Source organism: Sander vitreus, chromosome 20 (genome assembly GCF_031162955.1).
Source record: "Sander vitreus isolate 19-12246 chromosome 20, sanVit1, whole genome shotgun sequence".
NCBI lineage: Eukaryota > Metazoa > Chordata > Actinopteri > Perciformes > Percidae > Sander > Sander vitreus.
The window spans coordinates 13,101,011-13,117,302 of record NC_135874.1 but is presented as its reverse complement, the minus strand read 5'-3'; the positions used below and the strand labels follow the sequence as shown (position 1 = coordinate 13,117,302).

General features: G+C 41.3%; 2 protein-coding genes across 4 annotated transcripts in view; one reads left to right on the top strand and one right to left on the bottom strand.

Moving 5' to 3' along the window:
• The first annotated feature begins 615 nt into the window (after nt 1–615).
• On the top strand, nt 616–7,536 carry slc25a29l (solute carrier family 25 member 29-like). Its single transcript, XM_078278258.1, has 4 exons — nt 616–986; nt 2,316–2,359; nt 3,165–3,248; nt 4,452–7,536. The coding sequence occupies exons 1-4, from the start codon at nt 953–955 to the stop codon at nt 5,220–5,222; spliced, it is 933 nt and encodes a 310-aa protein (XP_078134384.1). The 5' UTR covers nt 616–952; the 3' UTR covers nt 5,223–7,536.
• A 265-nt stretch (nt 7,537–7,801) lies between these two features.
• fancm (FA complementation group M) overlaps nt 7,802–16,292 on the bottom strand; it is a 49,015-nt gene continuing 40,524 nt past the window's right edge. Inside the window, exons 14-25 of one of the 3 annotated variants that reach the window (XM_078277552.1) lie at nt 13,601–15,533; nt 13,370–13,458; nt 12,949–13,026; nt 12,698–12,766; nt 12,394–12,513; nt 10,548–10,707; nt 10,263–10,369; nt 9,629–10,119; nt 9,452–9,545; nt 8,926–9,280; nt 8,512–8,806; nt 7,802–8,399 (exon numbers count right to left, since the gene is read on the bottom strand). In XM_078277552.1, the coding sequence (XP_078133678.1) occupies nt 8,273–8,399; nt 8,512–8,806; nt 8,926–9,280; nt 9,452–9,545; nt 9,629–10,119; nt 10,263–10,369; nt 10,548–10,707; nt 12,394–12,513; nt 12,698–12,766; nt 12,949–13,026; nt 13,370–13,458; nt 13,601–15,533 (3,918 nt within the window). In that variant the 3' untranslated portion in view covers nt 7,802–8,272. Of the gene's footprint in view, nt 8,400–8,511; nt 8,807–8,925; nt 9,281–9,451; nt 9,546–9,628; nt 10,120–10,262; nt 10,370–10,519; nt 10,708–12,393; nt 12,514–12,697; nt 12,767–12,948; nt 13,027–13,369; nt 13,459–13,600; nt 15,534–16,292 lie in introns of those variants that run through there. The other 2 variants (XM_078277553.1, XM_078277554.1) reach the window with 2 other exon arrangements.

Here is a 16,292-nt window from a genome sequence, read left to right as displayed (position 1 = left end):
TGAAAGTGCCAAAAAAGTACTCATTATTCAAAACGGCACATTTCAGAATAATACTTGATTACTGGGTTCTAATTAGTGATGCGTTATTGTGTAAACTTTCTAATGTTGCAGCTGGTAAAAGTGGGACTTATTTAAACTACTTTATATACTGCCAAAATGTAGTGGTGAAGCAGAAGTATTAAGTAGCATAAAACGGTAACGCTACTTTAACATTCTAAAGTACAGTACTTGAGTGCATGTACTTAATTACTTTCCAACACTGGTTGCAGGGCTGTTTCATTGTATTTCCCCCCGCTGCACAGCAGTATGATGTGTCCTGAATTTACTGTATGGCACGGTATACTTACATGGCTCTCGAATCACTCTATTTAAGAATACTAGTTGGACACTCTGATTACGACCACCATGATAACACTGTTGATTTTGAACGGTGGCGACTGTAGGAGCAGCGATGATAGATTTAACTCTTCTGCTACTCCACCCGCCAGCAGCCAATGGGTGAGAGGGGCGGACAGCATCCGCTAGGGGAGTTGTCTTCTTACAAGCAATCCGATTGGGCTGCCTTAAAAAAAGGGCACAGAAATAGAAAGGTTTGGCAGTAGGAGCACTTCTAGTAGTGAGCGTGAGGACACATCAGCAAATCTGTTACACCTTCAACCAGGCTCCACGCTCCGAGTCCGTGTGGTTATTAGTAGCCGGAAGAAATCTTCTGTTTGCTCAGCATCAGCAACGTCTGGAAGCCAAAAGAGGATCTTGTTTAGCGATAAAAAAAAAAAAAAAATTAAAAAAAAGAAGCTTGGCTTAACAGCAAGCCAGAGTTTGCTAAATACTCAAGTTTAGACATATTCCGTGATATTTATAACAAAGTACCCACTTAAGGGCTTGTGAAATACGTTTGGTAGCCACCAAGTTAGCTTAACGCATTTCAACCCTTAGCTAGATATTTGAGGGAATGGCATTGGACTTCGCTGCGGGCTGCATAGGAGGTAAGTAATTAGCCAGTATTGACGTTAGCTAGCCACTGGTTCACAAGTTGAAGCTAGCATTAGCCTTAGCCGGCTTTCATTTTTTCGCCCCTACAGTCAAGCAACGCGTGGACAGTTCAAGCTGTAAAGGTAGTGATTTGTCCCCAGTTGCCACGTCTAAGAAAAAATATAACCGAACTAAAATGACAGATTAGAGACTCAAAATCCAATATTTTTCTATTTCTAAACTCTTGTGGAAAACCCGGATCTAAGGTTGTGAAGTTAACATTCCATACCTCCCACATAGGGAGTGGTGTTTATATGTTCTGTGTTGTCATTCATGAAATCGCTACTTTGCATGTAAAGCACACATTCATCTTTGGGGAGTAACTCTCTTGAGGAAAGGGCTACCTAAAGTTGATTTAGTTCATGTCTTTCTGTTTGAATGGAGGTAGCTCACAGCAAAGCCTCACCACAAATCCTTGGGAATCTTGTCAGCAGGCTTTCCCAAACTACCCCAGACAGTCTAACTGTATTTGTTTTAGTTTAACTCCACTCAGAGAAGCCTTGCGAAATGTCCTTGTACGATACCTGAGTATAATGAAAATAAAGGTCATTCATTCATTCATTTGAGCACAAGCCCTCATGAGATCATAGTTTTGTCCAGAGAGCAATGTCTAAGAGTTTTGTTGTCTTTAGTAATTTATCTCTAGACACCAGGCTCTGAAATATATATTTCACTAAAGCTACTCTGGATTCACTCCACTACTAAATGGACTATTTTGTTATTCATTCACTTTTTCATACATGCCAAAGCCTGTTCCAATGCAAGCTGGTTACACCAGTAACAGGGAGGTGCATATATCATTTGTAAACATAAGCTTAAGAAAAGTATATTAGAATTGTGATACTTTTATGAACGTCCATGCAATAGTGCTACACCACAACACCGTTAATACATAGTTTTATTGAAAAGCCTTTTGTATTCCAATGTTGATAATCAACATTACTATATCAGTGATGATGTGTGCATAAGTTGTCAGGTCATCTACAATGGGGTATAAGTGTGTTACATTTGAAGATTGGATGCCTCTAATGAATAAATACCTCTTGGCTAATAGGTCCTAATATGACACGGTCAGAAGTAACTGCTGTATATTGGATTTTCAGTCAAGTCAAGGACAGGATACCATCAAGCTTTCGTCACAGGGTACAGTGCAGTGACCACCTGATTACTCTGCGCAGTCTCAGGGGGAAGGGCTGTTTGCTTTTGAGAGATGAGCCACTTGATTTTTTTTAATAATTAGTATTTTCCAATATGATTTTAAAATTCTGCCTCTTGTTTTTCAGGTGCTGCTGGTGTTTTGGTCGGACATCCATTTGACACTGTAAAGGTGGGTTTCTGTTTCATCCATGTTGTTCACTATTTACCCATGTTAAGCAATGGCATGATCCAATACTTTGCTGTTAAAGTGTCATAAGTCAGACCACTCTGAATTTGAACCCAGATAATCTAAAGTTACAGTCAGCCTTGACTAGGAATGCGATAATTGAGCAAGAGGAATGGGATATTGATTACTGTAGGATTATTATTATTATTATTATTATTATTATTAAAGACCTCACTTTGTTTTTCCTCATGCAGATTGTGTATCTGTTATACTTGTGCATTTCTTTAATTCTAAACAGATAATTTGCTCATGTGCCTTCTCCCAAAAATGTCAGTATTTTTCAGCAAGCAAGTACTATATATAAGTATTGTTCTGAACTTCAGTGTACATTGAAGTTGCTTTTAATATAATTTCTCCGTCTGGGAGAGGCTGTCTTTAACAGCAGCAGTGTCACTGTGTTGTAGATGAGAGAGAGAAATAAACAACCTCTCCATGGATATGTGACCTAGTAAGTATGGTCAAGGTCTTCCACCCCCCCCCCCCCTCACCCAATGTCTTGTCTTGAGCTACAGAAATATAAAACACAGAAGACAATTAGTTTTTCATTCACTTCATTCCTGGTTAATTGTTTCTCCCTTCATGTTGCATCCCCTAAGCATATTATCAGTTTTACCCTGAAAAGAACCATTTCAAAGCTCTGCTTGTTTCCCTTTAAACCTGTATTACAATTTGTGGTTTGTAGTTGTAGCCTTGCTGTTGGCCTTATTACTCTGTCATACGACTCTAACATGAAGGCTATCCTCCACAGGTGAGGCTTCAAGTTCAAAATGTGGACAAACCTCTGTACCGAGGGACATATCACTGCTTCCAGTCAATCATACGCCAGGAGTCGGTAAGTTCCTTGTAAATCCCTCTTAATGTTTTACTTGTATAGTAGTACTACTATATCTTTTTTTTTTCTTAGGCTGCATTTGAACACATCATGGCTGTTAAGTAATGTGTGCAACTTTCACCATGTGCTGCCTACTATGCCAAGGTTGAGAATGGTCACTGCAGTAATTAAAGTGGCCAGTTATAGTCCTATCTCTAAGCACAGGCATCAGCCCATGATCCGCCAGCATGTTCCTAACATGGCGTGTAAAAGGGGGCGGAGGTGTGTCTGTTAGCCAGGGTCAGTGAGGACCTTGTTCCTGCATGAGCTAAATAAAGCTTTGGACATCGTGCCATTTGAGCTAAGTGGAGTATGCTTGGTCTCAGTGAATTTCTCATGGCTGTTTCACATTGAGGTATTGGATTGTATTCCTCCTACAATACAATATGAACGTGTTAAGTGGTAATTTCAAAGTTTAAATCCTGTTATTCCCTTGTTTGTTTAGCTGTAAAAAATGAATTAGTTTAAATGACAAACATCCATATTGGCAGTAGGGTTGGGTACCGAACTTACTTATTACTTATTTGGGTACCAACGAATTACGTCGGTACTACCAAGGACTGATTCACGATAAATCAAACAGTACCAAATTTTGGTACCTGTAAGCGGGAGCTTATCTGTGGAGGTTGTAGGGCAAGGCAGCTTTATTTCCATAGCACATTTCAACAACAAGGCATTTCAAAACGCTTATTTAATAGGTTGGAGGGATGGTTTGGGAGGGTTTTTATTTTGTGTGGAGTGTAAAATCTTCAAAATAAATAACAATGTTCTAAGGAAATAGGATAAACGGGGTTTGAAATTATTTTTACAACTGTAATTAATTTTTTGTTATCACAGAGGGAAAGTACAGAAAAGGGTACCATTGGTTACCGAAACCGAATTCCAAGTACTGGTATCAGTTCCAGAAAAAATGTGAATGGTACCCAGCACATTTTAATTGTTAGGGCTACAAGGGATCAGCAGGCTAGATAATATTTGACTGTACACTTTTTTTTGTTTTAGCCGTATCCGTATGGTTTAATTAATTTCTAGGAATTGATTCCTAATTTGTGCACGCAAATGATCAAAAAGGTTCTTACCTGCTGGACTCTGTGGAGATATTAATGCAACACAACGGTGTTTCCTCATTGGTCCCAGTAATCTTTGTTGTCTTTGTGTCTGTAGATGCTCGGTCTGTACAAAGGCATCGGCTCTCCAATGATGGGCCTGACCTTCATCAATGCCATAGTTTTTGGCGTCCAGGGCAACGCCATGCGCAAGCTTGGCCGCGACACACCTCTCAACCAGTTCCTGGCTGGAGCCTCTGCTGGAACCATCCAGTGTGTCATTTGCTGCCCAATGGAGCTGGCGAAGACACGCATGCAGATGCAAGGGACCGGAGAGAAGAAGTCTAAGAGGAAGCTGTATAAGAACTCCCTGGACTGTCTGGTGAGAATCTACAAAAAGGAGGGAATCCGAGGGATCAATCGTGGCATGGTGACCACCTTGATGCGTGAGACACCTGGTTTCGGTGTGTACTTTCTCGCTTATGACGTGTTGACACGTTCCCTGGGCTGTGAGCCAGAGGATCCGTACATGATCCCCAAGCTGTTGTTTGCTGGTGGAATGTCTGGCATCGCCTCCTGGCTCTCCACCTATCCCGTGGATGTGATCAAGTCGCGTCTTCAGGCGGATGGGGTAGGCGGTGTCCACCAGTACAGTGGCATTATGGACTGTGTCAGACAGAGCTTAAAGAAAGAGGGCTGGAGGGTGTTTACACGTGGACTCACGTCCACTTTGCTCCGTGCATTTCCAGTGAATGCCACCACATTTGCCACTGTGACTCTATTTTTATTGTACATGCGTGAGGGAGAAGAGTGTAGCATTCAGGACTCTGAGCTGCAGTCTGTTCAGCTGCAGCCTCTGCAGCCACAGACACAGCCAACTAGCATGTGAGCCATTGTGCAGCAGTGAGCACTACTACAGTCATCAGCAAATCTAGATGAAATTTACACCTGCTTCATGCAGGTCTATGATCTGTTAACTGGTGTCCATTATGAGAAAGGTCAACTGATCCTAGGTAAGCCAATTGAGCTCAAGCCAAGTGACCACATGTATTTTTTAAATATATATTTTAAGATAAAGGCGGCACTTGTAAATATGGTATGGTTTTTAAAAGTACTTGTTTTTTGTACACTGAGTTTTATGTATTTTAGGAAACTTGACTGTTATAGTAATGTACAGTGACCGTTACAGATGTTCCTAAAATGTTGACTAACAGAATGTCTTTTAATGCTGTGTTCAGGTCATAATGGGGTATGTTAACTGGTTCCCCACTATTACACATGCCTAAACCTGTAGATTATTCTGTTAGTTATTATCAAAAATAGTCTACAAAGTTTGGCATGTTTGTGAACATGAATGCATTGTTTTAACGGTTTAGTTTTGCAAACTTGAATTACTGAAATGAATGTGATTTTTAAGATTTTGAAATGTTAAGCGGTTGGCCAATCCATAATGTTCTCTCCATTGTGTCCAGGTCAATTCATCCCCTGACTATTTACCTCCATATATGTGAACACAGCATTTCAGCATCTTAACTTAATGGTTACAAATACAAAGAAAGCCTTATACATGTACATTATTATAGATATTGTATTCCTTTTCCTGAGGTTGCATGTAGTTCAACTTTCCTATGAGAAGTCCTAGGAATTAGTTTCAGGGTGTGTATGCTGTCTGAAGTTTTAAATGGTGAAAATAGTCGTTAGCCCATTGCAGTATGACAAAAATGGTTTAGATACAAAATAATCATGTAAATATTAAATTAAAATGTTTGAATTATGACACAATCATTCTCTAAAACCAAATCGTGTGCGGTTTTAAAATCTTTTTGTTCTGGATCATACAGTGTCCAAAGAAAGCACCTTATGGTACGATATTAAGCAAATGTACAGTTAAAAATGTTTTTGGCCATCAATTGTTCACTTTACAACAGATTTTATTTTTTGTACTTTTCACTGATGCAAGATTCTGTTAGTGTCGAGCAAAGCTGATGGCTTGCTAAAAGTGGGCTTTTAATAATCCAAATTGTATTTTTAAACCTTGTGCTCCCTGTTGGTAGATGTGATGCACAATGTTTAGCAGGCTCCACTTCCTCCACAAGGGGGAGTTGTCAGTCAGACCAGTTCTGTACACACTAGCCTGCGCCACCTAGAGGCAGAGGAAGTAATAGCACCTACACTTTTAAACCTTTTCAGCTGCACATTTTGTCCTTCTTTGATACAGTTGCATATTTTGTAGCTGCTGTTTGTGTGTTAAAGAAAGTACATTTCTACTACGTCTGTCTCTAAACATTTATGCACTTGTAACAACATTATGATGACAGTTTCAGACGTGATCATCAAAGACACTAGTGTTATTTTGTAGAGAAATAGTCATATGTTAAGAGCTTACTATTCTGCCAAAAAACAGATTTTTGTAAGGCTCGCATTTGAAGTTCAAATGTTCAGCAACAAAGCTAGATCCAACCTATTTCGCTACAGATTCTGCTGTCTCTAAATCTGAACCTAAGTTTTGTCAGTAATCTTTGGCCAAGCAAAATGTGGTTAGGACCCCTCTGCTTCCCTCTCAATATTAACCAGGACATTCATTATAGGACACAGTGTCACTCAGAGCCAAGTGACCTACAAGATGTACTTTACCCAGTTAACAGCTGCTCGAGTTCACAAACGCTTTACATTTTGCAGGTTTAAAATGTAAACTATAACATGTCAAACACTGAAAATGCATTCATGCACAAAAAATGCATACGTAAACCTACCTGCAGGGGACACAAGTATCAAAATTGCTGGAGCTATTACTTTCCCTGCGTCTAGACGGCACACGTCTTGATGTCTGCAGTTCTAAACTGCTGCTGCTGTTACTTTTCTTATCAATTTGGCAGATGTTAGACTGGTCTGAAACTGCTTTGGGGTTGTCCAAAGACAATGTACATACTGTGAATTTTGTGTTTTCATGTCATCCTTTAATTAAAATCCTGTATTTTTCTGTTTCAAGACTTTAGTTCTCTATCTTGTCTAGGTTAGTCTGACCGGACCAGTGGATGATGCATGATTGTTAATATCTTTGTAAAAGGGCTGCTTTAACTGTCTAATGCTGCTTCACATTCTGTGCATTTACGTATGTACAATATCTTGCACCAAAGCAGCATTCACACTATGTAGTTGTTTGAGAGAATGGTGAAATAAAAGTCACATTTTTTTCTCATGTTTCTGAAAGACAGTTCTTGGTACAGCTATGCATTACAATATTTTATATGAATGAATGAATGAATGAATGGATGGATGAGTTGTTTTAAGTGAGTCCAGTAAGTGAACCTAGAGAAACCCAGAAATATGAATGAAATGAGAGACTGACCTCTAGTGGTTGTAGATGAGTTTCACAGCTTCTGCTTACGTTTAGGGCTTGAAGCCGAAGCAGACACATTCAAGTCTTTCAGGGGGAACACACAAATACTTTGACACTAATGTATAAAAATAGCACTGTTTATTAAAGAAATGTTATATTTACTTCTTTCAGAGTAGCGTTAACAAATGTATCCATTATTTTGACAAAAATAAGTTATTCAAGTGTATCAAATATTGATTACTTATGATCACAGTATTGGCTCAACAATAAGGGAAACACTTCTCACCCAAATGATTTGTTTGTGTAAATACAGCATAAAAGTATAGTATCCATCAAACCCGTGGTATTATATAACGAACCAACTGAGTTGAGTGGTGCTCCCCTTCAACTTATTGTGCAAGTAGGCTTCTCTCGTTGAGATTCAACTTCAGATAGAACAGTTACTGTACATAGCATAGTAACTGTCATCCTCTGGTCCCTGGTGAGACTGTAAACAAAGAAGTACAGAGGAAGCGAAGAAAGACACAGTAGTGCAGAAACAGGAAAAGAGGCATAGATTTCAAACTGTGGTTTTCCTACAGTGTTACTCCTCTGGCCTGCTAGCTGCATTTTCCTGCTTTTGATGTGTTCATTAAGAAGGAGTCACAGGAGTAGCGCAGGAAGCGGTAGATCTCCTCGGCTCTGGATCGACTCATACAACCTCCCTTCTGTATGGCTTCAATGGAGCTGCAGGACGAACAAAAGAAGGTAAGAGGAGACATTCTTCTGTTTAAACAAGAGGGGAAAGAAGTTATCTGTCTGTTATATGTGTACACACACACACACACACTTCCCTTACCTGTTTATGAGTTGGGCAATTGACCTGAAGTTGTGGCTCATGCTGAGGGCATGGACGTAGCTGACGGAGGGCAGGCCCAGGTAGAGCTGCAGGGCCTGCTGCCTGTGCTGCCCTTTGACCTCCAGCGGGACAGCGATGCCCTGACCTTTACGCTGCTCCAGCCGTGCCAGGTCTGCCAGCAAGCCGGCACTCACTTCAGCGCCATCACTCCACAGCAAGCGCACCCCGGCACGCACCAGTGCTGTCAAAGTGCTGTCATAGTAACGTGTTCGCTGAAACGGACGTGACGCCTCTCCTGTGACAGTGACAATTATCATAAAGAACAAAGTAAATGAAATTGTAGTGAAAACTTAGACCCATCTTCAACTCAAATTTGGCTCATTATTAAGTCATCAAATCAACAGACTGACTAACCTGGCTTGGTTCGGTCCTTCTCCACTATCAGACAAACGCGCTCAAACAATCCTTGCAAGCTGTTCACTCTTTCAGCCAAGCGCTTCCGGTTCTGCGACGCGGCGAGGTCGGATTGGCTGTGCCGATCCACTGCCATGCGGTTGCTGACAATGAAGTAGCTGCCGTCCAGTGAGCAAATGTGGACAGTGGCTGCGTGGCGCTGACGGAGGCTGGTCATCAGCTCCACTCCACTACTGATGCAGCGACTGTCCACCAGAATGCTAACAGGCCCGGATGGAGCAGGGGGCTCACGGACTGATGAATCCTGTGCAGAGGACGTCTGTGGAACTGATGAGGTGGCAGGGAGTGCCTGGACCTGGAGGAAAACCTCAATGTAGTTTATTCAAAGTTTTACTGACTTGCATGTATGTTTGAGGGACCATGCGTCTGGCTTAACAACTCAGTGTACCGTCTTTCTACGTCTTACTTTCACACATACAGTATGACCCTATGGACAGGTTTGTATATGTGTCCTCTTTGCACGTACCTGGGGTTGTTTCTTGGAGGATAACAGCAACTCTGACTCAGCAAAGTCTAGTTCATCAGAGAGCAAATGCTGATTTTCTAACCTCTGACGACACCTGTAGGAGAAAGAAAATAATGCTCGGGTCTAGTGGTTGATGAATGTTTGTGTTTGTGTGCTACAACATGAGAATTTCTTTACCTCTCCTTTTGCTGGTCCTCACTCACTGAGCACCTCTGTGCCCTGCTCAGCAATGAGACCTTGGATGCTATGGATGAAGACAATGAGGCGGTTGGTTTCTGCTGCTGCTGCAGCCTGCTGGGCTTCGGCTGTACCGCTTTCGGCCACAAGGGAACAGCAACACCTTCTCCTACTGTGTGGCTTTTCTTTTTACCAACTTCCTCTTTCTCCTCCTCACTAGAATCATCAATGCGTATGACACGGGCGCGCTTGGTTTTCACCCCAGCTCTCTGCTCTGGTGCAGATCCAGCTGTAGGCTTATCGCCGACCCCGGCTCTGGCTTTTTGCAGGAAAACACGCCGCCTGGTGGCATACTGCCTCCGCCCCTCCATATACAAGTCCTGGGGCATAAGTTCAATGTCTTCAGCCTCCTCCTCGCTGCTCCCCACCTCCTCTACCTCACTTCCCACCACAAAGCTGTCCTCTGCATATGTTTCATCCATCTCAGGCACCTGGGAGCCAACATTAGGAACATGGACTGGAGTCAACAATTAGACTAAAAGTTAACTAAACTACTTTGTATTTGGTTTCTTTGTAATTCAAGTTTTTTATTTTATTTGCATTGAGTAAAAATAAAGATAAGAATAAAATATACCTGAGAAAATATGTCCATGTTGTGATGATTTCTGTAGGACATTTTGAACTTTCCCTGGACTCCAGGGCTTCTCACTGACTTCAGGTAGACACAGTGCATCTCCGAGTCTGTCATAGACGGACACAAACAGAAAGTGTAATAGTATGGCACAATTCCTTCAGCCTACTTTAACTCAGTGAATAGATTGAGATTAGATTTGAAATATAATCTACTGAAGGTACAATTAAAAAAAAAAAAAAGAAAAAAAAAGAAATCACATTTCTTGGTATAACCATGGTGTTGTACCATTCAGTCCCTGTGAGAAGTGTGTGTTGTCAACCACAAAGCCTTCAAGAGAATGGTTCTGTTCTTCTCCATCCTCTTCATCAGATGACATGTCTGCCCCCTCCTCCGACAGCTCTGCTTCTTCATCCAGGAACTGGCGCCCTTTTCGACATACGGGGTGCTGAGGGAGGAACGATGGAAAATGTCAATGTTGATGGATGCTGACGGTGTCTGACAAATATTTATAGACTTGACATTTTTGTGTAAGGAGCAGGTGTCATTTTTGGACAGAAGTAAAACAGCTCTGAAATGTTTTATGATTGTATTTTGAATGAAAGAGACAACCAGCAGCAGCTACTTTTTGTGTGTTTTTAAAGGGGCTATATTATTTATATTTTTAATATAACAATGTATCAAATTACAATGTGACAATGTGAAAGGGGTTGCTCGTAGTGATTAACCTACAGAGAATTATCACTCCAACCTCCCCTTGGCTTTACAAATCTATAGCGAGTTTCGGCTCATTGTTTAGCTGTCTTTACTGTTTGGGTTCACTCTCACCGCTCTCATTGCGCCGTTTTCCTCTGCAGCAGGCAGCTGTGTTCAATGAAAAAACTCTTAAAGTGCTCATATTATGCTCATTTTCAGGTTCATAATTGTATTTAGAGGTTGTACCAGAATAGGTTTATGTGGTTTAATTTTCAGAAAACTATTTTTGTTGTACTGCACATTGCTGCAGCTCCTCTTTTCACCCTGTGTGTTGAGCTCTCTGTTTTAGCTACAGAGTGAGACATCTCAGTTCTGTAACATCTTTGTTTGGAGTCGCACATGCGCAGTAAGTACTGCTAGCTTGTCAGTTGCAGAGTATGAGGGAGTGCCATGCTAGCAGCTAGGCGAGCATTCCTTCCTTCCGTCACGGAAGTAAAGGCTGGACTACAGTAGAGCTGTTTGGAGCAGTTTATGAACAGTGTTTTCTGTTGGAGATGGTAAATCCCTTTGGGGTGGACTTTGGGCTTTTTTACTTTGTAAACCGATTACATGCACAAAAAAGATATATAACACAATAAAGGAAAGGCAAAAAGCATAATATGAGCACTTTAAAACCCACTGTACACAACCTGCTCAGCACCTAACGGCAGACAGACAAAGTAAGCATCTAGCTGGTGAACATAGTGGGGCATTTAACAGCTAAAGAGATTTCCCTGAGGAACTGGTAGACACCAAAAACAGAGCTAAAACTGTCAATAAATGGATTAATATATTGTATTGTAATGTATATATATATATATATATATATATATATATATATATATACACATACACACACACATATACATATATACATACACACACACACACATATATATATATATATATATATATATATATATATATATATATATATATATATATATATATATATACATACATACATACACATATTCATCAGGTGGCCAGAAAGACGACTCTAAATGAAGGATAATGTTGCTCCATAACTGCTGGATGTGTATATATATGTTCGCCATATCAACTTCAAACTAACTTATAACTTGTTTCGGCTGAAAAACAAATCAGTTATTCCAGAAATAAAGATCAAACGTAGGAGAATGGGGCTAAGATTTGCAAAAAATTATAGATTAGATTTACTAAAAATGATATACATTATAATCAAATTTCTGCCCTCGCAACTCTGTAGTTATGACAAAAAGTCTCACACATTCAAATTTTTCCACCAACCAGAAACTAAGAGCTGCGTTTGTATCTACACAGGTGCCGTTCATTGCATGCTGTGACATGAAAACATGAGAAATAAATGATATATTTCAGATTCAGATGGGTTTGCAGAGCCATCTGCTGTCACACAGACCTTGGCTTTGCCCCGTTGGACTCGTTTCCTCTCAGCACTGTGTGATGTGGCTGTGCGTGTGAACCCAGATTCATTCTGGAAATCATCATCAGAAACAGCTTCGCCCTGCATTTCATCAGACTGGAGACAAATGAGAAGAACTAGCTCATCAAATACTGGTTCATGAAGCTGCATTTTATCAAACCATTAGGACTTGAGAAAAGTATTATAAGCAATGCATAGAGTGAAAGTATTATATCAAATCCACTGTGTTGAATAAGTTGAGCCATGTGGTGTAATTTACTGCCAATGAAGAAAATCTTACAGTATTAAGTGCAACTGTGCGTTTCCTCTTCACAACCACAGGGGAGTCCACATCACTGGAGATCTTTGACTAGCAGAGACAAAACATTTTATATTTCACATATATACACACACATTACTTGTAAACAGTGCAAGGTATGTGATTCTAGAGATTCATAGAGATTTATCAATATATGTTTTGCGAAGACATTTCAGGAGCTACAAATGCTTCTTAACGGCTTGAAAGCTGGTTGCCATGACAACTGCAGGTACCTTGGAAATGATGGCAGCCTGAGCCGTCTGAATCAGATATCTCCTGTCTTGGTTGTTGTTTTTGTACCACAACATAGACTATTTGTATCTCATTAAAATTATAAAAGGAAAAGATTAGCAAATTTTCAAATAGAAAATCAATCAGCAGCGATTTTGAGAATTGATTAATTGTGTAATTCCCCCCCCACTGGTTCCAGGTTCTTAAATGTGTATATTTTCTGGTTCTTGCTCTTCTGTGATAGTAAACTGAATATCTTTTGGTTTTGGACTGATGTTCGGGACACAACAAGACATTTGATAAATCACCATGGGCGCATGTTTTGCAATTTTCTGACATTCTATAGAACAAATGATATAATCAAAAAACATATAAAACAAATAATCATTAGTTGCGGCTCTAATAACGACAGGCCTTGCTCACCACTTCTGGGGATGACAAGAGTTTGACCTTGTTCTGATGTCTTCTTTTATGAACCACGACTTCATCCTCACTGTCACTGTTGCACTCCCCTAAGAAAAAGAAGGTGAGTCAGATAGAAACATGCAGAGATCTCGACAGCAGGATGAAAAATGGAGCAGGGCAAAACAAAGTAAACCAACATAAAAGACATTTGATGTTTAGCAATCCTATTTTTTGAAAAGGTAAACCAACCTGGATGAGGAGGGGAGTTCTCCTCCAGTCGTCTCGGTTTTAAGCTGGGGACTGAAGACGGGGTGTGAGGCCCGGTGTAGCCAGGCATGAGCATCCGCCTTGCTCCTTGTGATGGGATTGGAGATGGGAGTTCACCACCTTTAGATACCAAAGGCAGAGCCAGAAGAGAGGACGTTTCTCTCTTCCTATGCTCTGACAGCAGTTTTGGTGTAGATAACCTGGATTCACTGGACTGCGGAGGCATTCTCTGTCTATGGAAGCTGATGGGAGTGGAAGAGTTGGAGACGGCTGGCAAAGACGCTGTAGAGTCAGCCTGCTTTTTAGGCTGTGGAGAGGTCGACATACACGGAGCAGGAACAGCCTCTTCCTCCGCTTCGTCAGAATCCTCCAGTGAATAGCCAAGGTCAAAGTTGACAGAGAAGTAGTCGTGGGAGCTGTCAAATGACTCAGTGTTTTGTGGCATTGTGGGAGATTTACAATGAGCTGTAATTGCCTTGTCCGTCATTGAACTGCCTGTTGCAGGTTTACTTGGTGCTGCTGTGAGTTTTGTCTCTGTAGTGCTGTGGGTATTTGCGCTCTGAGTTATCAGCTTGGCATGCGGAGTATGAGTTATGTGCTTTGTGCGTGCTAAATCATCTGTGTGCGCTGTGTTTAATCTACCTGCGCTTTCAGCTGTGTGTATAGTCCTAAATGGGTGTGTTGGGGTATGCGTGTGTGAAGCGTTGGACATCTTTTTTGTGCTATTAGCAATGTCTCCGGCACTAGGGGATGTCCTGGGTGTGATGCCAGGAGTGGAGATGTCCGGGATGGTGATCTGCAGGAAGGCCTCGTCATCCCCAAACAGATCCATGCTCACGTCCATGTGAGCTCTGCACGGAGAGTCGTCTTTCACACCTCCATGTGTTAAGTCAGGCATTTCCTCATTCCTCACATCGTCCCAACAACTCTCTTTTTCCTCTGCCATGCCATCATTCTTACTGTTCATTCCCTTGTACTTGTCCGTCTCTCTGCTGTTATCTTTTATATCATGATTGTCATTCCCTTCTTTCTCCCCAAAAACCTCATCCCAGGTCGGACTATTTGCTGCTATGTTGCCCCTGCTGACGCTCTGCTGCTCCTCCTGGTGAGGCCATTCATGATACATTTTACTGTCCTCTTTAACAACTGGAGGTTCGTCTGGGTCCGCCCTCAGCGGGGCATCGTCATGGCCACTTATCATCACTTCATCATCGTCATCGTCGTCATCATCCACATCCAGGATAAAGTTGACCTGAAATGGCTGATCAGGCCTCTGAGGAGAGGAAGGAAGTGATGGAGCAGCAATGTGGGCCTCTAAATCTACAGTCGGTGACGGTGGAGATCGGGACAGGAGCTCTGCCACATTGGCAAGGATCACCTGCAGACTCTGTTCTCTTCCTGGGACAAATTTAGCAAAGGAGGGAGGAGGTGCTGAATCCCATTTAGGAAGGTAGAACATGGCCTGAAGTTCAACATCTTCATCTTCATCAACTTTTGTAATACATTGTGAGATTTTGTCTGAAACGGTGTGCTCTGACTCCATGACAACAGCATATTCATCGTCCATGTCAGCTTCTGGACAGTCATTGTTTGACGGAAGAGGACAAATTGCCTGAGGTCCTGGGTGATCTGTGATGATATCATAAGGCGCCTCAGTATCATGTTCAACAGGACGGCTTTGTTTTGCCACAGCAAATGTGGAAATTGTGCTCTTTCCTAGTGGTTTTTCCCAATCTCTTTCATCGTCAATGCATTCCAGACCAGACAGCGTCGAGTGAGACGGTTTGGCTTTGTTGTTGGTAGTTGTAGTGCAGGTCTTTGTGCCTTTCTGTTTCTTCTGCCCTTTCTTCACATGGCCAACAGCATCCGCTTTGTGGAGGTAAGTAAGAAGCTCCTGTTCATAACGACACTCCCCCTGAACACAGACAGACACAAAAGAGTTGTATAAGAAATATCGTTCTGGAGGAGAACCAAGGTCAAGGAGCAGTAATCAACCTTTGGACTGTATTTGGACCTGGTATCGGGAGACAACACAGGGGTCGTAAACGTCAAACACACACTGGGGGCACAGGCTGTGCACCAAAATACAACAAAACCTTGTTCCAGCCAATCACCGACAAGATGGTTGGGGTAGGGGGCGGGGGTTAGTGACAGTCAGTTAGTCATGACAATTACAGAAACATGGGGGGAGGGGCGAGCTTGCTCTGTTTTGTTTGGTATTTACTTGGAACATCAACAGAAGTGACGTCATGCAGGAACTCATAGCGCACCTTTAAGCTTTTAATTAGACAAACACTGGAGGCAAACAATAGACAGCTTGCAGGTATCATGCTCAGAATAAGAGCTGTTATTATCATCACTTCAACATTCCGCAGTTTTCAGTGAGGGCTGAATACTTTCATCAGGCAAGGTTATCCACTGAAAAAAACGTGTCATCTATTTCCAAAATGAATACAATACAAATATTATCAATAGTGTTTCCCTGTTTGAAAATAAATCAACAAGAGTTGATAGGGCTGTGTTAACATTGTTAACAAATCATGTCTTAGAATATTAGAAGAAGAATATTGGAATATTATGTTTATATTTGATCAGTTTTTTATATTATATCATCAGAATAATATATGTATTCATTTTTTAAAGTCTCAATCTATATCTTTTGACAATGTAACTT